Below are 24,311 nucleotides of genomic sequence, written 5' to 3'. Positions count from 1 at the left end.
CTCAAAATTTCCCCCTCACCTTTCTCCCACCTTTCATCCCCCTCACTCTTCCTTCTCAAAGTTGCCCCCCCTCTCATCCACCAACCTGCCTCCCTCTACTGCCCTCTCACCTCCATCTCTTCACTCCACCTCCTCAAATCCCCAACTGCCTTCTTCCTTGTCTCTTGTCCCTCCTCTCCCCCAGCACGACAGAGCCTTTTCTCCTCCTCATTCGGCCCCTCCCCTCGCTATTCTGCAATACCCCACACTCCTTCAGCAACCCTCCTTACCTGCCCCCCTCGTCCCTTGTCCTACCCTCCCCCTCCCCCTCCACCTCCTGCACCCAAAGCCTCCTCCACTTCCTCTTCATTAAAAGTGTGGACCTCAAATATCCGGGGCCTTCACTCAAACCTTTCAGATCTTTCCATACAGGTTGCCACTGACAAACCAGACATTATCTGCCTAACAGAAACTTTCCTCTCCCAAGACGTGTCTGACTCCCAAGTATCTCTCCCTGGCTACTCCCTCTTACGGTATGACAGACCTGAGCCTCGTCCTGGTGGAGGTGTTGCTCTTTTCATCAAAGACTCTATTCCTCACTCTCCATGCACTGCTCTCACTCCCCCACACCCCCAGGAATACCTCTGGCTTCGGCTTCCCTCCACTCCCACCTCATGTTTATATGTGTACTGTACCGTCCACCGAACAGTGATGACTCCATCTACACCTCACTATCCGAAAACATGGACCATCTTCTATCATCTCATCCAAACTCTCTCTTCCTCTTATGTGGTGACTTCAATTGTCATCACGCCAGTTGGCGAGGTGTGGGTACCTCTCTCACCTGCCATGGCACCTCAGCAAAAGCTTTCTGCGACTCATTGGGACTGACTCAATCGGTCAACTTCCCGACCCGGATCTCAACCAATGGTACTCCATCTCTTCTGGATCTGATTTTGACAAATTTCCCTGACAATAACTGCTGCTCTTCCTTCGCTCCAATTGGTTCTTCTGACCACGTCCTTGTCAAAGTGGACATCTCTCTGGCTGTTATCAGAGAGCCACCTCACCGCCGTCGAGTCTGGCATTTCACTCAAGCCGACTGGCAGGGTCTCTGAGCAGCCATCAAACTTACAGACTGGTCTCCTATCACTACTTTCTCAAACATCAACTCATCCTGGGAATTCTTTCAAAGAAACTTGCTCTCCCTCATGCACAGATTTATCCCCTCTCGTGTTCAGTTGTCTTACCCTTCCTCCCGCCCTTGGTTTACTGAGGCTTGTGGCGAGGCAGTTGTCCTGAAACAACTTGCCTTTGCCTCATGGAAAGCAAACCCAACTGAGGGCAATCTCAGTTCTTTCCACAAAGCTCGGAACAAGTGTGTATCTACCCTCAGGAGAGCCAGAAAACAACATCTTTCTCATCTCAAGTCTGAACTCTCAAACCTCTCTCCCTCCTCAAAATCCTGGTGGCGTTTAATCAAATCTGTTTCTGGTGTATGTTCCCCCTCCATCCCCTCCCTTACCTCAAATGGCCGCACTGCTGATTCCACACGTGATAAAGCTGAATGTCTAAACTCGGTGTTTGCAGCTAAATCTTGTGTCCTAAACCCATCACTATCTCTACCCACTTTACCCAGTCGCACCCAACTGTCCCTGGACTCTGTATCCTTTTCTCCTGACAAGGTGGAGAGCTTGCTTTCAAACCTCGAGTCAGATTCTGCAACCGGTCCAGACGGCATCAGCCCACCTGTCCTCAAAGCCTGCTCTTCTGCTCTTGCTTACCCTCTCTCTGTTCTATTCACCCTCTCATTTGCCCAAGGTCATCTGCCATCTGCTTGGAAATCTGCTAACATCACTGCCCTGCATAAAAAGGTGCAAAAACAGATCCCTATAACTACAGACCAATCAGCCTTCTCCCAATCATCAGCAAGGTGATGGAATCCATCATCGCTTCAGATATGAAATCCTTCCTCTTCTCCAATGGCTTGATTTCCAATCATCAATTTGGTTTCAGACCAGGTCACTCTACCCTGGATATGCTGCTTCTGCTCTCCCATCAATGGATGGAGGTCCTCAATGCCAAACAGGAAATCCGAGCCATATCCCTGGACATATCACGTGCTTTTGACACAGTCTGGCACCCTGCCCTACTCACCAAACTCTCTCCCCATGGTATTCAAGGCCATCTCCACTCATGGCTCGCAGACTTCCTCTCCTGTCGCAGTCAACGTGTGGCCCTAAATGGAGTTCTTTCATCCCCTCTTCCTGTGCAGGCTGGAGTTCCTCAAGGTAGCGTTCTGGGCCCTGTTCTTTTTCTGGTTTTCATCAATGATCTCTCGGACTCTCTGGAAAATCCTCTATTTCTCTTTGCCGACGACTCCACCCTTTGCCGTACCATCTGTCATCCCTCAGACCGGCAAGCAGCAGCTTCTTCGCTCACTGCAGATCTGGATAAAATCACAAACTGGTCCAACACGTGGAACATGTCTTTCAATCCAGACAAATCTCACACTCTCACTATGTCTCTTCGAAAGGACCGTTTACAAAACCCCCCCATCCACTTTCTCAACAATCCTCTGGAAGAAGTCTTTTCTTTCAAGCTTCTCGGTCTCACTATCTGCCATGACCTTTCCTGGGAAAGTCACATTTCCAACCTCGCCTCAAAAGCCAGTCGCCGACTGGGAATCCTCCGTCGTGCTAAGTCCTTCCTCGGCCCTCTTTAGCTCCTGACCACTTACAAAGCTTTTGTCCGTAGCCTGATGGAGTACTGCTCTCCCCTCTGGGCTGGTGCTCCTGCCTCCCACCTTTCTCGGCTTCACGCTGTCGAAACCAGGGCATTTAAGATCATCGGCATCTCCCGCAATGAAGCTGAGTCTTTGGGCCTCTCACTCAATCACCGCAGATTGGTCGGTGGTCTTTCTGTCTTCTACCGACTCCTCTCCAGCCTTGCCCCCCCTGCTCTCTCTGCGATTTGTCCCCTCCACATTTCCACAGGGCGCTCAAGGTCCGCCAACAACCCCCTTCTGGTAAAACTACCAAAATCACGGATCACTGCTCATCTTCACTCTTTCATTCCTCTTTTTTCCCGCCTTTGGAATAAACTTCCTCACTCTATTCTTTCCCATTCTTCCCTCCAGGCTTTCAAAACAGCTGTTCACCACCACCTCTTATCTTCCCCCATCCAAATCCTCAATCTTTTCTACCCCCGATAATCCACCCAAGCCCACTTCCTTCATTTCTCCTGCTTTCCTTCCTGAAAGTCCCTGAAATGTCCATCTTCTCTTCGCCATGTTCCCCATCCCATCCCCATCCCTCTCCCTTCCACAGTTCACCTAATGCGTCTGTTCCCCACTGTTTTGTCCCTTCCACTCCCGCCCCTCTTGTCTCATGCCTCCTTGCTGTGAGTTGTGTGTTAGCTCTCATACGAGCCTCGACCAAAGTATACAAAAAAAAAAAATCAAAAAAAAAAATCATCCAAACTCTCTCTTCCTCATATGTGGCAATTTCAATTATCACTCTGCAAACTGGCTCAGTGTTGGTACCTCTCTCACCAACCATGGCATTTCAGCAAAGGACTTATGTGACTTCATGGGACTGACTGAATATGTGAACTTTCTGATCCAAATTTCTGCCATTGATTGGTGATGCTTCTGGACTTGGTGATGACAAACTTCCCTGCTTAATATCTCCTGCTCTTCCTTTGCTCCATTTCATTCTTCTCAACATGTGCTTGTGAGAGTCAACATCTCTCTGGCTATTCTTAGAAAGCTGCCTCACCACCGGCAATTCTGGAAGTTCATTCAGGCAGACTGGCAAGGACTGCAAGTCGCCGTCTCACTTCAGGACTAGTCTCTTACATCTGCTGCCCCTGATATTAATGCAGTCTGGAAATTCTTCCACAGAAATCTGCTCCAAAGATCATGTGTATGCAAACCAAATGTTTTGCTGGTGAGAAAGAGGGTGGAGAAGTTTCTGGCATCCCTTGACGATGCACATATCCATCCAAGCTCCGATTCAGTGATCATAACCATCCTCCTGCCCATGGTACACTGTATCCTGTGGTGAGGCAGTTGCCTTGAAACAACTTGCCTTCTCTTCCTGGAAGGCAAATCCGACTGAAGGCAACCTCAGATGATTCCACAAAGCCCACAACAAGTGTGTCCCCACTCTCAGGAGAGCCACATAACAACATCTATCCAACGTCAAGATTGAACTTTCAAACGAGTCTCCCTCCTCGAAAACCTGGTGGCACCTTGTTAAGTCTGTCCCTGGTGTATGCTCCCCTTCCATCCCTTCCTTCACTTCAAATGGCACCACAGCCGACTCCGCTTGTGATAAGACTAAATGCCTCAATGCAGTGTTTGCTTCCATATTGTGCCCACAATGCCTCGCTCTCTGTACCCACCCTACTCAGTTGTACTCAACTTCTCCTGGACTCTGCATTTTTCACCTGAGAAGGTGGATAAATTTCATGACATCATCGATCATGTGATTCAGCAGCCATGTCGTGTCCCTTGACTTTGATTCTGCAATTTGACCGGACAGCATCAACACACGTGTCCTAAAAATCCACTCTGCTGCTCTTGCACATCCTCTTTCTGCTCTGTCACCCGATCATTTGCCTGAGGTGATCTTCCATCTGCTTTGAAATTGGCGAACATCACTGCATTACATAAAACAGGTGCAAATACCGATTTCCCGAACTACAGACCGATTGTATCAGCTTGCTTTCAAGCATCAAGAAGGTCATAAAGACGATCATTGCTGTTGTGATGAAATCCTTCCTTTTTTCCAACGGCCTCATCTCAGATCACCAATTCAGTTTCAGAACAGGTCAGTCTACCTTGGACGTGCTGCTTCTACTCTCCCAATAATGGATGGAGGACTTCAATGTCAGAAATGAGATCAGGGTCGTCTCTCTTGACATAGTATCTCAAGCATCCGATACAGACTGGCACCCTGCCTTTCTCTCTAAACTCTCTGCCTATGGCATCCGAGGCTGACTCCACACATGGCCTACTGACTTCCACTACTCTTGTAGCCAACATATGGCTCTCAACAGGAGCCTCTCATCAACTCTCCTTGTCAAGGCTGGAATGGGGAATGCCCCAAGTCAGTGTTCTGGGCCCCATCCTATTCCTCATCTTCATCAATGATCTCTCTAACTCTCTTGAAAATCCTCTATCTCTTTGCTGATGACTCCACCCTCAATTGTGACATCCCTCACCCTTCAGAAAGGCAGTTATAATTGCCTAGGCAAAATTGTATAGTTCGACCTATGGTATATGAGAGTTGCACTCTCATATACTATAGTTGGTAGCAGCTCTAACTGCAGTGGTCTCCAAAGAATAACTTTAGTAAAGGGATGCTATTTTTGCCTGAAAGGCAGCAGCCTATTCCTTCTCTGCAGACCTTGACAAAATTACAAACATGTCAAGCACTTGTAATATGTGTTTCAATCCTGACAACTTTCACACTCCCCTCTCTTTCTGAAAGGACCTTTTGGTAAACCCTCCTATCTATCGACTTTCTTTTGAATTCTCTTGAAGACGTTGTCATTTAAACGTTTTGGCCTCACTATCAGCCATGATTTTTCTCTGCAAACCTCACTTCTAAGTTGCACTCCAAAGCCAGTCACCAACTTGATATCCTCCTTAAAGCAAAGTCCTTCCTTGGTACACATAAACTCTTGGCCACCTTCAAGGCCTTCATCCACAGCTTGATTGAATACTACTCTCCCCTCTGGGCTGGTTCCCCTTCTTCACACCTTGCTGTCCCGAGCCCGGATCAACGCCAACAGCACTATTTATGCTCGTGCTGGAGTTCCACCAGACGCCCCCTCAGCAGGGCCAGGCGTAGTCGCTCAGGTGGAATAGCCATCCTCTCTCAGCGACGACAGACAGTTTTTATTTCCAAGCCTTCATTCGCTCGAGCTTTATACCCTTCAAAAAACGAAATAAACCAATGTCACCCACAGGGTGACCCGTATCTTGCCAAAAGGTGACCACGTGTGATTTCTTAAAGGTCACACTGAGGTGAACAGAGCTGCTATCCACCAGGAGCGACTCCTTGAGGAATATCTGCCTACGAGAGATTCCGATGAGACTCGTTCTACAGAGTAACCATGAAAAATATGCGTTTGCCTCATAACATCACCAAATGACGTCATAATGTCTCAAGCTTGACATATCTAGAAAGCACTCATCGAGGTGTTCAATTTGAGGTACTACACGATATGGTTCCTAAAACTTGAAAATTTGACCTTGGGGTCAAATATGTTTGACCTGAGGCGCTAACCATGAAGGTCAAGGCCGATCGCCACCAAACATTAATCAGCTGAGCACCAGACCATGAACTATATTCCCATTAAGTTTGAAGACAATCCGATCAAAATTACTCAAAAAACAAGGGTTTCGTCGACTCCCCTGATTTGCGACAATAGTGACCTTGACCTTTGACCTTGACCTTCAAATTTTTATGCGCTGAAAGGGACCTCTATAGGCCTCTGATATGCGAAGTTAAAAAAAATTTCCAATGATAACTGTATTCTGCAGAATTTTTTATAAGTGATTACAGACAAACAAAAAAAAATAAAAAACATACAAGCTGACTAACATATTGTTGCGAATTCGCGCCCGCCGGCGTGCGGACGGCCACATCACTCACATCGCGACCGCGTCGCCCACCGGACGGACAATTCAGTCGTGACCCTCTGGGAACTATCGCCTGGAGCCAGTCACGGGTGGGCCTTTCGACCTCACCACAATCGTGCCAATTGGCCACCCGCGTAGGATAGGGTTGTTCGCCAAACTCTACCTACCTCAGTACCCACGCGGATGGTAAACCGGGCGATCGTACCTCGCCACAGGTCGACTCCGGACACGAGCCGCTTGGGCGGCCCGTTCCGTACTATCGGGATAACCGAGCGGTGTTATCGTCGACTTCGACGGTTCAGATTATTTACCGGGCGTTTTGCACCCACTACGAACCCTTTAGGTGAAGCAGGATGGAGGGTCAATAAAGAAAAGATGAAGCGAAATGGGAAAACAGTTCACACGATGCACATTTATTTCCCGGCACACGGAAAGCACATATATACAGCCATACAGTCAAAATGCACATATAGCAACCAAAACAAAAGCAACAACGACGCAGATTTACTACCGACTACGCGCACACACGGCAACACTAATACAGTTCTACTTTACAGACGGCGCCAACACACATTTACACAAAAGCAAAGGAAAGAAGCCACCCTCATAGACAAGGGGGCAGACAGGCCTGTAGGCCAATTGTGCGCGTGACCTGGAGGAGCGGCCAGGTCCGCGAGACAGGGGGGGGGGTCCTACCCACGTCCTCGTGACGCGTTGGCGGGCAAGCCGCAGATGTGGCCGCGTGGCTGTGCCCCGACTCCGTGCTCCTTGGCGGGTTTTGTTGGAACGACGTTTGGAGTGGGGTGGGAACGTGGCCCCCTTTTGCACTATCTCAGCGTGGGGGAAAGGGAAATTGTTGATGCCCTGGGGGAGGGAGATGGCTGGCTGGCTTGGGTCCCACGACGAGCGTTCCCACACCGCGACCTCGTCGCCGACCGCCGTCCTTCTTTCCTCGGACCCGAGCTCCTTTGCCTCTTCCCGCAACTATTCTCAGCCGACTCCAGAACCCAACTCTCTCGATGACACTCTCTTCCCCCGGCTCTCTTCCACTCTCCAACTAAAACTGACTCACTCTGCCACGAATCGCCTTGCGCTCGCCGTTTTATAGGCTGGCAGGAGCAGCTAATATGCAAATATTCAGATCAGGATGACCTCGGGGGCGGAGCCACGCTCGCCCATTGGTCGGAGGAAACGGGGGTGTGAACCTCCCCTGATCCTAGAATTTTCATATATCGATTTCACACGGACGCGCCTGGAGGCGGGGCCAAGCCGCCCCGCGCTTGATAATTGGAGGGAGGAGAAGTGGGCGTGTAGCGTTCTTGATCCGAATTTTCCCTCGGAAAGGCTGCTATTTGCGCTCGCGGCTCAGTGCGCTCGGCACCAATGGCCGAACGGGTCCGAGACAGCCCGACGTTCAGTGTTCACAGGTGTGCGGGAATGGCCGTAGAAGGAGAGAGGTGAAGGTGGTGGAGGGTTTTCGGTGGTGGTTGATGGTTATGGTGCCGTTGGGAATGGCGGTGATGCGATGTTTGCGGGATTGAGTTGTGAAGGTAAAGGTCGTGGCTGTTGGCGTTGTTGTTGTTGTTGTCTGAGGGTTGGAGTGTGGTTGTAGTTGGTGACGATGGCTGGCGTGGTGGTTAAGGTGGTTGTTATGTGATGGCGGTTGAGACGTGGTTGGTTCAAAATAAAGATAGAACAGAAAAATGCCTAACTTAAAGGATCGCAGCCCGAATGAATCACATAAATTCCCTCTAGACAATGGGTTTGGGCTAACTACACATGTACTTAGAGATATCTCACCTACGGGCCCTGAATGGTGGTTTGCAAATTTCCACAGCCGTAACACTACCCCCTCCCCTTTTTACAGACTCGTCCCGAGTCATCAAATTTTCGTGTGCCATCATGTGTAGTTCTCCCCTAGTTCGTTTTACCTACGGATCCCTGAGTGCGAAATTCATGGTATTCGTGTCCCCAAAATAAATAACCTGAGGGCTGAGTAACTAACTAAACAAACCCACTCATACGGATGACTTGAATAAAATTGCCGACGCTAAGACAGACATGCCGGGGGCGCACTCATATTTACAGTACATCTTAACTTTAACTTACAAATTTTACATGAAACCATGGCCCAGGATCAATGGACTCTGCAAAGCGAAAGCAGTTAGCAGGGAGCCAGGCTGCTCGCATGCAGTCTCTGGCTCAAGCAATGCAGGTCGCAGGGAACGTGGCCGGCTGCTCATACGCAGTCCTGGGCCTCTCCCTTTTAAATGGGTGCAGCGAACAATGGCGCAAGGGCCGCGCAAATGCAGTCTCCTGGCGCGGCTGCCTACAGGGCAGTCCCTGCAGTACGCGCGACGATCTGACGCAGTAAACAACGTTGCACGGGCCGCCAATGTGGTCCCGTGATGCGGCTGCCTACAGGGCAGTCCCTGCAGCTTGCAAACTGTTGCCACGATCCTGGCGCACATGGCAGTGAACAAGGGGGGGGCAAAGCAAAATTGAACAGGGGCAAAAAGTAGATGTGGGCATGGCATGGCAAAGGCAGCAGGCAACCACAGCCTGCAGAACAAGGCCGTTGCAGGCAAACACAGCCGGCAGACGAACTGGCCGGCACAGGCCTTTCAGTAAAAACAGCCGGCAGATGAACTGGCCGGCACAGGCCTTGAAGCACAGCAGCTGCAGGTGATCCGGCCGGTACAGGCCTCGCAGCAAAACAACAGCTGCCGATGAAGTTGGCCGGCCTTTGCCTTGCAGTGCATTTTGATGGAGGGAGTGCGGTGGTGCTGGCCACTCGGAAGGCGGGCTCAGACCGACCTACCTGTCTCCCTCCCACCTATCGCCTTTGCCTGTCACTGTACATACCCACTCTCTTAATTTGTAAAAACCAATTTAGCCCCAATTAATTTTTTTTTGTTTAATTTTCTTTTTATCTTTTTACTCTTCCCCACTATAAATCGTCCCCTAACCCCCTTTATGTCTCTGTTCGGCTAACCTTTCGTCCCCGAGCCTACTCCCAACCCCTTCGTTCCCTTCCCGGAGGGGAATGAGGGAGAGCTAGCGTCCTGTGTCGAGGCCCAACTCAAGCCTCAGGATGACCTCCCCAGACTTCAGCGATCTATAACACAAAGTGGGTCCAGCGGCCCACAACGAGAGCGAAGGGATGCATGGTGCGGAGGGGTACACTTCCTAATCTACCCTATCCATTTACCTTTAAACTACCCCGGGGCTTTCAACAAGCGCCTCTCGCTTAATCTATTGGTTCTAACAACCCAGATTCCCGTCACCCGTGTTGGTGTCCTTGCGATTTTGGGCCTCGCCCCCCAATTTTCTCTCCGTGCCCTCACACGGTTTCATGGCTGGGACATGTGGCTCCCATGGCAGGCACGACCCTATGCCGATTCTCCAACGATGGCACCCCTGGGCCTACACTGCCTCCGAGCCTACCAGCTCCCTAAACACCGGGGAGTGCCCTCACTGGCGACTCCCCTGAAAATCTCACCTGGCAGGCTGGCTTCCCGGGCCCCTTTCCGAGGGTCACCCGTGCCCACAACACTGCCCATGCGGCTAACGGCACCCCGGGCCCCCGCATCATGCGGGCGCACCCGTGCCCACTACGCTATCCCGGCCCCCCATGGGCCCTTGGCCTACTACGGCCGACTAGCCTGGTGCCCGGGGTACCCACTCAGCGATACTCACCTTTCGCAGCCACGCTCCCAGCCCGTCAACAGTGCTCCTGCATCCCTCCAAAACAGGTTTCGAGCCTACTTCCCCACCAATAACAAAACGACCTCCATTTTGTCAATTTAACTAACCCAACTAACTCACTTTACACTGATCCCGGGGTCCCTTGGGCGGGAGTCACTCCTCCCCCCAATCACTCATCGCACCATGCATTCCCCATTCGCTCCATTCACACAGACCCGCTGGCCTCACTCACTCACCAAGTACATTTTCCATTCCATACTTCTCAACTCACACCGCTGAATCCTGCCATCCTTCTATCTGCATCCCCTAACTAACTCGTGCTCCTACGTCATCCCTTACACTACAGCATGTTCCTTTTAACACTACGAAGCTAAGCTACGTCCCACTACACATTCAAAGTCTGTCTTTGTCTCCAAAATCCTCTAAATCATTTCCCATCCTAAATCTGACTAAAATCCCTCTACCTAATCCATTCCACGGGCCCCATGAGGACTTACCCCTGCCCCATGAAGCCGGTCTAGCTAAGCGAACCCTTCCCCCTAGCTAGTTCCATCCTGTGCCCAGACCAGGGGGTCTTCCACCCCTTGCCCGGGAATCGTGTTCACCCGAAAGCGAGGCTTGCTCAATTTTTTTTATATACATGCGCAGCTCCAGCTCGGCAACTCACAACCTGCACACCTGTGGTGTGACGTCATGGCAGCTGTTCGCGTCCCTCCTCCCTCTTGGACGGTACCATCCGGCAGGGATTCACCCTCCTGCCGGATTCCAACCACACGTGTCATGACGTCACCCAGCGCATAAAAAAACAAGCCCACGTCTCGAGGGGTTCCCCACGCGAACACATGTGCTCTGCCCGTTGGAGCTTAACACACACGCCCGCGTGAAGAACCCATCTGGTCCAAATCCAAAATCCTGCCGAAACTTTGTCCGTCGCAGGATCGGCAACATTCACCGCGCTCGTTTCCGGACCGGGCTTCACTCCCGCAAGCGAGCACGTGGCGGCCTCGTGCGTTGCACAGCACGGACCTCGCGCTCGCTGCTGGGTGAACCCGGCGTGGTCCTCATTACAGCTACGGCCGCTATCCGGCCTTTGTCTCTCTGTCGCCGTCTCCGTCGCCATTCAATCCACACACACACCTGCGTGTTACGACGCTCACACTCCACTCCATCAAACTCACATTCACACCGGGAGACGCGGCTGCATGCTCACGCATGCCGACCGACATCTCCCTTACACACAGCGACCTCACACACGCTGTCCCTCTCCTTACACTCGGCCGCTCACTCACTCGTGCAGTTTCCCTCACACACCATACCACTCACACACGCGGGGGCACTCACCCGCGGTGTCTCATCCACACACGGCGTGCTGAGAAGCACGCACCTCGGCACTCTTGCCACCACATCACTCACACACGGGGATGCACTCACACCTTTCACCACACACACCGGGACAACCACACTGGGGATTCGTGTCCCCACAAGGGGTTCCGTGGCCTCTATACCCCCCAAGCTCGGCGTGCACCCGTTCATAGCACTCATCTCCTCGACCTCGCAAAGCACGACCGAACCCACTTGGTCGTGAGTCACCTCAAGGGGGCATACTCCCTCCCCTCGTTCCTGGAGGAGGCCATCAAGCTGCTCACACCGGGTCCCTAAACAGTCCGCCAGCTCCCCCTCATGGTCCTCCACTAACTCCGTGTGTGTGTGTGTGCGTCTCTAACCCCGTCCAATTCACCCTCTATCTCCCGTGTCTCTGTACATTTATTAGTTTCTGTTGTCTCCTCGTGTCTATTAGTCTCTGCTTCTTTCTGGCGTCTTTCCCTTATCTTTACGTAGGTCAATCTTGCTTTCTCCTTAAGTCGCTCCCTTCCTTCCCTCTGTTTCACTCCTTGCTCTTTCACGATCTCCGCGTACCTCATTCTTGCTTTCCGTCTTAATTGTTCTTTTCACTCCCTCCCAATTCCTTTCACCTCATGTCTTATCTCCCTCGTGCACGTCTCAGTCACCCTAATTAATTTTTCCCTCTCGGTCACCGTCACTGTTGCTTTCTCTTTCTTTTTTTTCCTGCCTGTGGAACCAACTTCCACAGTCTCTTCAATCTCATTTTTCCATCCAGGGCTTCCAGATAGCTGTTCACTACCACCTTAGGTCATCTCTCATCCATACTCATGATCTCTTCTTCTCCAAATGACCCCATTCCCAAGCACTCCCTTTTTCCAGATTATTGTGATTCCCCCCCCCACCCCCCTCGCCTTTTCTTGTTTGTTAGTTATCGGTTGATTTGTTGCTTTTCTGTTTCATCCCTGCCTTCCCCTTCCTTTTCTTGCTGTGTTTCATTCAGTTTGTGTGCAACTTGTTCACCTCATGTGTCCTTCTCAACCTCCCCTTGTTCACCACCATGTTCAATCATCCCCCATCCAAAACCATGATCTTCTCTAACCCCATTAACTCTCCCCAAGTCCACCTCTTTCCAAGTTTCAAGTTTTTCCTTCCTGAGTGTTTGTGTCTGTATCCATGTTGTTCACCCCTGTTTCTTCCTCTTGCCCTAATTCTTCCCCACATCCCTTATTTCTTCAAGTCTCCCTCTATTTTGTCCCTCATCCCTGCTGTTGGTGTGTTTCCCCACTCTCTTTTAGAGAAACAATTTGTTCCATTATCTCCTGATCGGTTCTACATTCTAGCTTATCCATGAGCCTCGACATTGTATTAAAATGAGTCGGTATTGGGTGTGAATGCTGCACCTCTTGTGAATCTCACTTGAATGCTGATTATATGATGATTTTCTATTTTTTTTTCTTTCAGTAATGCTACTTGTTCTAATCAGTCGAAAGTGTTATCTTTTATCCAAGACACGATTTTCAAAAGTTTCTTTTCATTTTTTCTTCGAGTTGTGCTTTCCTTCATTGACCCATGATACACGACTTCATGAAAAGCGATTTAAAGATCTTGTGTTTGCAAACGTTTTGCCAGTGATTCATGCTAAAATTGTGTTGCAAAAACTTCCTCAGCCCTTTCGTGAAAATATAAATTTCGCCAGAGCAGCTGGGATCCTACTCTGATCAGTGACTTATCACCCTATTTAATCAGGCAGTTACTTATCTTTTATAATAGAATTCAGGACAGTCACCGAAAGGTCCAAGTCCATTTGACCAACAGTAGAACTAGCTATATATATATATATATATATATATATATATATATATATATATATATATATATATATATATATATATATATATATATATATATATATATATATATTCACCATGTTTGCTATTTCCTTCTTTTATTTACCAATCATTGTGAACAGAAAGCATTTACCTTCTATTACAAAAAGAAATATAATAATATAAACACTAACAGATATTGTTTGGGAGCAGAAAGTGAAAATTGATGAGCTGGGAGACATTGTGGAATGGTGCCTTGGTTGCATAAACCTCACAGGTGATCTACTCGACAGGTAAATGGAGTTGATCTCCACTGTGCCACACATGATGATGCCATTGCAGCGCTACGCCACACAGCGGGCCGTGTTTGCCTCCGCGTTTACCGGGACGAAGGACAGGAGCGGGACGGTGACTGTGGTTATGAAGAATTGGAAGTGCTTCTGGACAAGCTACCAGGGCAGGACTTTGGGATCAGCATTATTGGAAGAAGGTGCAGATAATGTAGAATTATTCATTGTGTAATCTGTATAATTTCTGAACTTCAGACAATACTTTTAAAGTGCAGTTGAATGATACTAATAGGGCTTTCTCACTTGTTAAATTGAAAGTGTACTGGGCATTGCTTCAGAAGGAAAATTACAACACTGTATTATGATTATAATAGTATCGAAAGAATAAATTGATGTTCCGAAAGGCAAACTTAAAACAAAGCTTAAATAGTTTTTAAAATGATGGACGTGGAAGGCAAAAAGGGTGGCTTTAAATCGTAAAATGGGAGTGACCGATGGTGTTTCGGAGAATTGAGAAATAGGGAAGGAGAAGATTAGGGGAAAGAGCAGGGTGAAGAGGGATATAATAGCATTTGTACCAGGTTCAGGAAGTGCGGAGGCAAGCGATTAGAAAATTTATCAGGGTTCAAAAGTCATGGAAACGATGAAGGGAGGGGCTTTGGGAGATGCAGACAGTTCCATGAGCTGGTTATGATTCGTGTGTCTGTGGCTGTGAGCTGTGAAATTGTCATACTTCATGTGTGAATGTGTCATTCTGGCATACTGATAGGGCTGGAAGGAAATGATTGCAGACTGTGATCAAATGCAACATTTCATCATTATTCAATATTACAGGACACAAGTTACATTTTGCAACACTATTATTTTTAATTCATCGTATTTGATGTATTGTCATGTAATAAAATTGTGATGGGAGTTACAACCATGTGATGATACATTAAATTATTTTGTGAGAAAATTCTGATTGGTGATGTTGCATTGACGGGTTGACTATACTGCCTGGACGTGGACGTGGACGCAACTGAGGTTGCGAATCTACTGATGTAGGTAATCTACTTATGTGGATCCATGACCAAGGTTGTGGATCCGCCGTTTGAAGAGGTTCTGGACTGAAAGGATCGAAACCTAAAAGAATAATGGTACCCAACTGATGATCTGTTTGGTCGGGAAACCATTCAGTTGCTTACAGGTTAAGGTTCTTACGTTAGGTAATGGAACCATGTTTTGAGGTTTACCATTTAAATAAAGATGAATGTTGTAAAATTAACATCATTTACAGCAATCCTTTAAATTATAATATATTTAGGAATCGCCTCGATACTGTACAATGGATGGATAGAATTATGAGGAACAGCCATTTAAAAACGAGGTGTATGTTGTGCGTTGTGCCTGCGTGTGTTTTACCTCCTTCTATTGCCTTGTCTACTCTTGAAGCAGAAGGATATGTAGGTCATTTATTTACAAATAATCTGCCAATCCCCAAATTTGAATTTTTTTTTTTTTTTTGATTCCCTGAGTTACAAGCCACTGTTTTAGATACTCGGCTGGCAGCTATAATTTCTTCTTCCTTCCTTTCTTTCTTTTTTTTTTGCATTAACATTTTGCTTCTTTTTTGTGGTTATACAGTACACTGAAAGTTATTTGAGGACAAAACTGGTGTAATGTGTAGATCATCAGCCAAGCTTATTCTGTTTATGCCATTTATATATACTGTGTTGGCATCTGTGCATTTCCTTGTAATTCATGTGAAAACACACCAATGTCTCCTTATGTTTTTGTTCTATATAATTTCCCACAATTTGTATTGTGTCAAATAAAATTTGAGATTTGCTCCACTTTCTCCCGTGAGAAATCTTCTGATTCCGATTTTAATATTTCCCATATTTATGTATTTCTTTTTCTGGAGGTAGGCCCCTACATTTCATCATCTTTTTTCCACTACTTTCAGTCATGTTTTTTTTTTGTTTGGTTGGTTTCTTTAATATCCTTTAATATTTCTTTAATAGACATGACATAAAATTCTTCAATATCCCTTTGAACTTATCTTTGATTAATGACTTAAAATATATATATTTCTCCCCATCATTCTTTGTTGGGTGTTTTAGTACAAATGGAGTAAAGTTGGAAAACGAAGCATAATCACCAAAAATGGCAGACCTACCATAATTATTATTCCATTGTATAATCGCCAAATTTGTAATGTTAACATTTAACCTGTACAGAGCGAAATCCATTTTAACAGTTGATGATTTTATCAATTTTGCAGAAATGGAGGTGGCGTGTTCGTCTCAGAGGTGATACGAGGTGACCAGGCAGAGGCTTGTGCAAAACTCTCACCCGGAGATCAAATACTTGCCATTAATGATGACGATGTGAGGAATGCTTCTCAAGAAGCCGTTGCTGACATCCTGAAGGTAGTAATTTCATCCCTCAATTTGTTCACAGAGTAGTAGTAGTGTATGTATGTATATATATATATATATATATATATATATATATATATATATATATATATATATATATATATATATATATATATATATATATATATATATATTATATATATATATATGTGTGTGTGTGTGTGTGTGTGTGTGTGTGTGTGTGTGTGTGTGTGTGTGTGTGTGTGTGTGTGTGTGTGTGTGTATGTATGTGTATGTATATGTATATAATGTTATGCAATTGATATAATAAACAGCTTGTTAAAAATAGTAGAGGGATGAGGAGGAGTACAGAAATAAAATTTTAAAAGTTGCAAATTAGGGGAATTATTGAAAGTTATTGAATCATACCACAGTACTTCCGATTCGTATTACCACAAAGGAGGTTAAGCAAGTTTAGGATTACATCTCATAAATAGCTTACATATTGTGAATGTTTCAATATCAGTAACCCTTCACCTTATTCAGAATGTTCTGTTTCATGAACACTTGGCTGATCTCTTTTGAATCTCGGACTGTTTTGGGATTTAAATATTTTCAAAGTTTTATAAGGAGCAAAACTTTTGATTGTCATCCTTTATTTCTCACATTCCTGGATCCCAAAGTTATCATTTTGAGCAGGCTGTATAATTCACTTACTGTTTGTCTTTTCATTCAAGTTATGAATGATTAAGCCTTCCCCTGCACTCCCATAGGTTAAGGTAAGGCTCTTAACTGTTGTAGGGTTTATTTCTACAATTGGCACCTCCACAATTTTTTATGGTACCCCACATTTTCTTAGACCTACCCCCAAGAGTACTAAACCACCATTTAGGTTTGTTTGTTTTTTCTTCCTTTTTTCTGCCAATATCCGAGCTGTATCTCAGAGCTGGCTGGGACGTTTGGAATGAAGTTTTATTCCCATTATTGCTGCAAATTTTATGTGGGGATGGCATTTTTTTATTGACCTAATTTTAAGGTCATGGTCCAATTATAGACATTTTAACATGTTTTTCACCATGACCCGACTAAGGTTTATCTGATGGGGGAAAAAATCCCCTCTCTAGATAGCCGAGAGAAAGTCGCATTTAATAGTCCAGCAGCCATTTCTCATATGAGGACAAATAAGGAAATTCGTTCAACACCCCCTACAGAAAAGGTTTGAATTAACAGGGTGGTAGAATAGACCCTATAGAACACCTCCGGGTAGTATGTGGTTTCAAATTGTGGTATCATTAAAATTCTACAGGCCATTATACATCCCAAGGGTACTTACCAAGAGGGTCACTGTGGGCTCGCAAAATTTAGGGGGAGGGGTAACGTAAACGTGAATATCTTTGTCTAGACTCAACCAATTTTCAATATTGAGGTATCATTGGCTTCCTATTATAATTCTCTATCAGAGTATGTTCAGTTATTTGAAAATGGCCTTTGCCATGGCATCACCAAGGCTAAAATATCACACTAATTCAAACTTTCTGACATTTTTAATTATGTACTCATATGAAGGTGAACGGTGTTTCTCAATTACTACTGGTATGTATACATTTTGGAAATCAAACGCTTAAGAAAGTATTGTTCTGCAGAAATTCATATACATACAGAGGCACGCATAAAGAAAACTGCAACTGTTATTTTTAGCATTCGTCTTTTACTAGTGTATAGCAACATGGAAGCACATACATCAGAGCCAAGCATAATAGTTGTGCATGACAACACAGAAGCACATTAGTGAGAGCGGTTTGTAATATTTGTGTCTGGCAACAAGGAATCGCATTCGCCATGGAAGCATGAAGATGTCATCTGTTGTAATTTTTAGTCAGTGTCTTCTTCACCACTGGATTCAAAAATTGTTCTTGGATTTTCACAAGTTTCTTCGGCCATACATGCACGTGCTTCTGTGCATTTCATGTGGTTGGTTCTGCATGTGCAGTCGGCTCGGCGACATAGAGACTTCTTGCAGTGACAGACAGTCAGCTCCGGAAGACCCCGTGGTGCTGCATCTTTGATCATGAGCACAGGCTGCAGTCCAGTCATGTCCAGCTGCTGGTGGAAGGCTCTGTGTAGGCTCCAATGCTCTCTTCCACACATAGGCCTGGTAATTTCCTCGCTTCATATGTTGCTGTAAGCTGTCGAAAGTAGGGGGGAGATTTTCATTTCTTTGTCCCTTTTGACAGAACTGCCAGTATCTCACATTGTTCACTTTCCTCCCAGCCCCCTTGGTTGTTGAGTACATTGCACATATGAAGGCTTCGCATGCTTCTGAAGTGCTGTTGCTGAGCTCGGGTTCTTCTCCAAGCTGTCCCAGACTGGTCCGATGCTCTTTACTGTCAAGTAAGACATTGAAACCCTTTTTCTTGCCGAGTCCTGAGAGTGCACTGTTTGAATCGCACCCAGTGAGTGCGTGGAAGCCGAGTAAAGCATTGCACAGCTCAGGTCCTAGTTTGTGTGCCAAGCTGTGGATAGGAATATACCTATCTTTATCCTTGATTCCAGTCCAAAAACACAGCTCCCGACACTGGAGTTTTCTGTAGTGTGTGGTGCAGAGGACAGCCACATCTGTGTCAGGTGATTGAATCACAATCCTGGTGTGATAATGAGAGGCATGTTTTGAATGTAGCAATATTTGTGTGTCTGCCTCTTCATGATCTTGACTTGAGGGGAACCAGTTCTTCGCAGTGCCCTCTGATGACTAGCACAGACTTCTGCGGGTTCTTGAAACCACCACCGATGACTAGGTGTTGACCATCAAGCAGAGTGTCTACTCCCATGTGGCACCATGTGTCTGCCAAGAAGACACACAAGTTGACTTTGTTTTCTACACTTCCAATGTATTTGATCCACTGCTTTGGAATAGGAGTGGCTGGCCCTTATATTGTCACCTCTAAGGCTGCAGATGTTCCTCGTTTCTCTCGCTCCCCAGCTTTGATTGAGAGGCTGGAGTACCAGTCGAAGACAACATTAGTTGACAACCATTCTGACGTAGAGGGGCAGTAACCAGGCAACTGTAATACTTAAATGCCATTTCACCGAAGTTTGCAGCACCAGCGGACTTTGTCATCTGTACCAGCACCGTTGCATCGACGATGTGGGCCGGAGACATCTGGCTGGTTGTGACTTGTGGCAGTTTTGGATGGACATCTACCTTCTTCTCTAACTCAGCAATGAGTACGCTCTTGTTGGTCTTCCTCAAGCTGCCATCGTAATGGGCCAGGGATAATGGCACTGTTGATAACTCGTAGCTGAGGAGTTCTCTCAGATTGATGTCCCTTGACTTTCCTGTGATCAGAAGGCGGCCAAATAGTTCACGGTCAGCACTAAGAGTGATAACTTTCTCATCAGTTAGCTTCACTGTTTTCTTCTTGCTTAGTGTGGCAAATGTTTTGATCTTCAGGTTTGGCAGGGAATCCCAAAATGTCACTTCATTGGTATTCAGTCTCTGTTAAACAAATGTTGTCATTTGAGCTGTGCCGATCTGGTAGGAGTTAACCAGGCGTGTAGCAGCATCTGGGGGCATCCTGATACCTGTGGCAATGTTAATCAGTGACGAAATTCCATCATCAACGTTGTCTAGGGAGAAGGGATCGGTCATAAGCTCTGATGTGATGACGGTCAGCAGCTTCTGAACATCACTTTCATCTCTCTTCACCCTCTTTGGTGCTGCTTCTCTGTGGGTACCAACACGATCTGAGTCCTGTATGGCACACATCTCCTTCATTGCGGTTGTGATGGCTGCTCGTTCATGACATGTCAGGAACCATCGTTCTAGAGCTCCTGCTCTCTGAATGATCCCTATGATGCCACCGTTTGTCTTGCTGTCGTGGTTGATGGACTGCTCTGGGGCCATGTCAGTCCACACTTGAGCAAAAGGTTGAGGCGATCGACTGATGGCATGATTGCCAGACATGAACTCTCCATTGACGGCAGGATGGGTTTCAGGCAGCTGGTTCATGTCAGCCAGATAAATAAGAAGCCACCTGGCGTAGTTGGGTCGATCCATTGCGAAGAAGTGAGGGGTCATTGCAGCAGTAGCAGAGAGATGCAGAATCCAGTTTCCATTCCTCTCTGCCTTGATGAACTGGAGGAGCAGCTGTACCATGGATACATAATCACTCCAGTAGGCAAACAGCTGTGATACATAATACATACCATGAATACATAATACCCTTGGTATGTATAATGGCCTGTAGAATTTTAATGATACCACACTTTGAAACCACATACTATCTGGAGGTGTTCTATAGGGTCTATTCTTCCACTCTGTCAAGTCAAACCTTTTCTGTCGGGAGTGTTAAACGATTTCATTTTTTTCAGGTCCTTGCTCCTGGACTATAAGCTTAATTTACATCATACCGCTCAGCCATAAATGTTAAGGTCTTAGACCCTGGGAGTACTTGACCACAATTCTGGATTTACTCCCTTTTTTCTGCCAATATCCTGAGCTGTATCTCGGATCTGGCTGGGACCTTCAGAATGAAATTTTGCATCAATAATGTGAATAAAAAGTATGCGGGTTTGATTAAAAAAATTTTTGGCTTTCACCTAATTTTTAAGGTCATGACCTAATTATACAGTTTAACATATTTCACCATCACTCAACTAATGTTTGTCTGACCAAAATGAGATTTCTTTCTCGAGATAGCCTAGAGTGAGATGCTCCTCCTCTTAATTTACATCATACTATTCCAAGTTAAAGGTCAAGGTCAAATGGCGGTCTGAAAAAGATGACTTTTTTGTCATTGCTTAATTATCCCAATGCAGAATCTTAAAGACCGCTTTGTCTTCCAGGATATTTTTGCATCGTAATAGTGTCCTTGCATTAAAATTGTGCACCTGATATTTGATTACTTTCCCTGACCTAAATTTTTTGTGTTGTGATATAATTGACAAAAAACCCTTTTTTGATCATAACCTGAAAAATTTTCCTCCAATTTTCATGATGTTGAGTTTTATGGATAGATTATAGATGGAGACGCCTTATATTATTTTACATTCTATCCATAAATGTTGAAGCTCATGGTGATATGTCACTCCTTAAAAATGGCCATCATTGGATCGCAGGCACCAGGAGCCACTTTTAGCCTTGGCGATCACTTTGTGATCACAGATATCTCGTTTTAATTGTAGACTTATGATGTGAAATACATATTTTAGAGTCTAGTTGTGTTCTGTGTCTGTGTCTGTGTCTGTGTGTGTGTGTGTGTGCAGCGTGTGCAGGGTGAAGTACGTATGCTCATGGCAAAGCCACGCAAAAACTCATGGAATGTGGCTGGAAGATCCTTTCCAGGAGATGTACGGTTTGCACACACTTTTCCCCCTAGCTGACCATTGACCATATACTTTTCCCATAGCCTGCCGGACCCTTTCATTCCAAGTTGGTGATGCCTGATTCAGGTTCAATGATGTGAATGTAAACAAAAATCCCCTCACTCAGACATCATTACCTTCTCCATAAGGGTATTGTATTTGTGTCTTGTTTGTTTGTTTGTTTGTTTGTTTGTCTGTCTGTCTGTCCACACATGTGCTAATGGAGGCCACAAATGCCACCTGGTGGTAGTCAGTATTAGACGTTATGTTTTTTTAACCAAATATCTCTATAAAGTATGTACAATTAGAATGCGAGTATTATATGATCATGGTGCAAACATGGATGTCACCGAAACTCAAAAATTAACAGTTAATGGGCCTACATAGAAGTTCCAAACCCAGTTGTACCACTGGTTCCAACCACAATACTGGCCTTAAGTGGCCACCCAAGGCTGGCAGACGAGCACATACTTTAGTCTTACTCCAGGGCACATACTCCAGCATGTACTCTGGCACGAGCCCTTATAAAAAGATAAACCTCAGGGCTTGTACGCTCCGTGAGCCGCAGCACATTGCCCGTGGGTCGAGAAGAGTAATCCCACCTGGAGGGCGGGAATGCCCACTAGTGTCTTTTAAAGATTTACTATGAAGAATGTGAGTATATTGTTGTGGGCCGGGGGTCGGTGGCGAGAACGACCACTAGGTGGGGGAGGTTTGAGTCGTCTCCCACCAAACTCCCTGGAATTGTAGGCCGTCGCTCGGATAACTCCGTGAGCCGGTGGGTCGTCTAACCGACCGTGGACGCCAATATATCAACCATGTAGCATTGGATCTATTTGTCTATAACCAATTTACCTAATTAACTTCGCAATTTTGACTACCGGGGAACCACGCCCTCAGCACATCTTGCTCGCACCGGGTCACTCTACCAACTGCGGTAGAGTTCCAACTACCGACTACCAATTCCGGTTCGGGTGCAGCCGGGCGGAAACTGCCAAAGCCGTGCCGGCTGGAATAAACGGATTATCGGGGATAAAACCCCACCTAAACTTAGATCTGAACCATGCTGGACCAATTCAAGAAAGGATGGAAATAGACTGGGAACATTTCTAACAAGTTTTATTTACAATAAATGAAGACACAAAGCAAGACTTAATGCGAATATGCAAGAAGTATTTACAATGATCCAAAAACACTTATTTAGTTCTACTTAAAGACGGGCCCACACGCAGACACACACAAATGAAAAGAAAACCTAGAGTCTTTATTGGACCCTCACAGCCGTGGAGAGAGAGACAAGCTTGGGGTTAGAGTTCGATGGGTACCTGGCCATCGGAGGGAAAGGAGTACTCTGCAATGTGGCACCTGCCAAAGGTCATCGGTTTGGTCCAAGTCACACGTGTGGGACTCGTGGCTCATGGCGGAGCTCGCGTGGCGAATAGTCGGGGTCAAAACCAGCCAAGAACTCCTCATAACAGCTACCGTGAACAAAACTGGCCCCTCGCAACCGCTGCTCGTAACCACTCCTCGTAACCACACAAGAACTCTCATCCACAGAACTCCTCCTTTCACTACCCCCCACAGCCCTCACACCCCTCTCTTAAAAACCACGAGAGGGAAAAAAAAAGAATGCCTTCGTACGGGGCGGAGCTCCGTGAAGCATGCGCCAGTGTCCGCCTTGATTGAACAGGGTTCCATGGCATGCTTTTCCGGGGCGGGGCCTTGGTCCCTGCCGGGAAACCCCAGCCAGTCTTCCACGCGGGTTCATACTTGACGAGTAACAGTATCAATGTTGCACAGGCCGTCGTGCAAGAGTTACAACGTTTGTGGAACGTACGTTGGTGGAAGCGGCAAGGAACGGCTGCAAGACCCTGCCTTGGCAAGTCAGAGTGCTTGTAGACAGCGGGTGGGTAGTGGATCGTGATGGGGAATGGAATGGTTGTTGGTTGTTCGTTGGATGTAAAGATTTAATAACCTAACTAAAAAGAAATCGCAATGCACACCTTTGATTCTCCCACTAGACAAAAGGAAAGGGATCTGACTACACACATATTTAACGACATAACTGACTTTTGGGATATCTGTATGTTGAATGCAAATGGTTTCCAGATCCGTAACAATATCTATAAAGTATGTGTGTTAAGAACATTAGTGCATCTATAAAGGACATACTATTCGAACATGTATACATCTAGAAAGTACGTAATGTGACTACATCTATAAAATATATGATGCAACAGGATTCTATACCCCAAAACCAAAAATGTCTGTTTGGCTGCTGTATGAGCATAACCTTACATAATCAATGCATCGTTTACACACCAAACAAACACAGCAGCACACAAACACCACACAAAACAATCCTGGCAAGGATCTGCAATCTCCGATTGCTGTTTCTCGTTCTGTCTTGAAGTTGGTACAAGCAAATGTGAACGTACGATGCAAGTTATTTGAATCTCTGCTGAATTGAATCAAAGATGTTTTAGCTCACTTATTTAGCCATCACAATGGCCAGAAGCAACCAGCTTGATGAATTTTGCCTTTTTTCTCACATTCTCTTGTTTTTGCGTGAACTTCTTATGCAGCTGAGCATCGTTGGATTGTGATCCATGTTCCTACCATCCTTTTCTTTTATATTGGCAGGTCCTTATGGCCACTGACATCCTCCCTGCCAACCAACGAGGGAGCCCTTGGGAGAACCACTTATCGGGATCCTCACTTAACCCTTGTGCAGATCTCATCGTGCCATCGTATGTCTCATATTTACAAGGAAGATTGCCTG

General features: G+C 46.3%; 1 protein-coding gene and 1 long non-coding RNA gene across 7 annotated transcripts in view; one reads left to right on the top strand and one right to left on the bottom strand.

The window, feature by feature from the left end:
• The window catches only part of LOC147032941 (uncharacterized), a 143,099-nt gene that overhangs the window by 105,653 nt on the left and 13,135 nt on the right, over positions 1-24,311 (bottom strand). The gene's annotated exons all lie outside the window — the stretch shown is intronic.
• Positions 1-24,311, top strand: part of LOC147032942 (multiple PDZ domain protein-like) — a 239,163-nt gene that overhangs the window by 209,321 nt on the left and 5,531 nt on the right. For 5 of the 6 annotated variants that reach the window (XM_085870979.1, XM_085870976.1, XM_085870977.1 and 2 more), the window contains 4 exons: positions 13,806-14,002; positions 16,069-16,216; positions 21,431-21,514; positions 24,173-24,279. In XM_085870979.1, coding sequence (XP_085727105.1) covers positions 13,806-14,002; positions 16,069-16,216; positions 21,431-21,514; positions 24,173-24,279 — 536 coding nt within the window. The remainder of the gene's footprint in view (positions 1-13,805; positions 14,003-16,068; positions 16,217-21,430; positions 21,515-24,172; positions 24,280-24,311) is intronic. The other variant, XM_085870978.1, reaches the window with a different exon arrangement.

This window comes from Eptatretus burgeri, chromosome 2, assembly GCF_056783735.1.
Source record: "Eptatretus burgeri isolate ZD-2024b chromosome 2, Ebu_testis_v1, whole genome shotgun sequence".
Taxonomy (NCBI): domain Eukaryota; kingdom Metazoa; phylum Chordata; class Myxini; order Myxiniformes; family Myxinidae; genus Eptatretus; species Eptatretus burgeri.
This window is presented reverse-complemented; position numbering and strand designations above follow the sequence as displayed.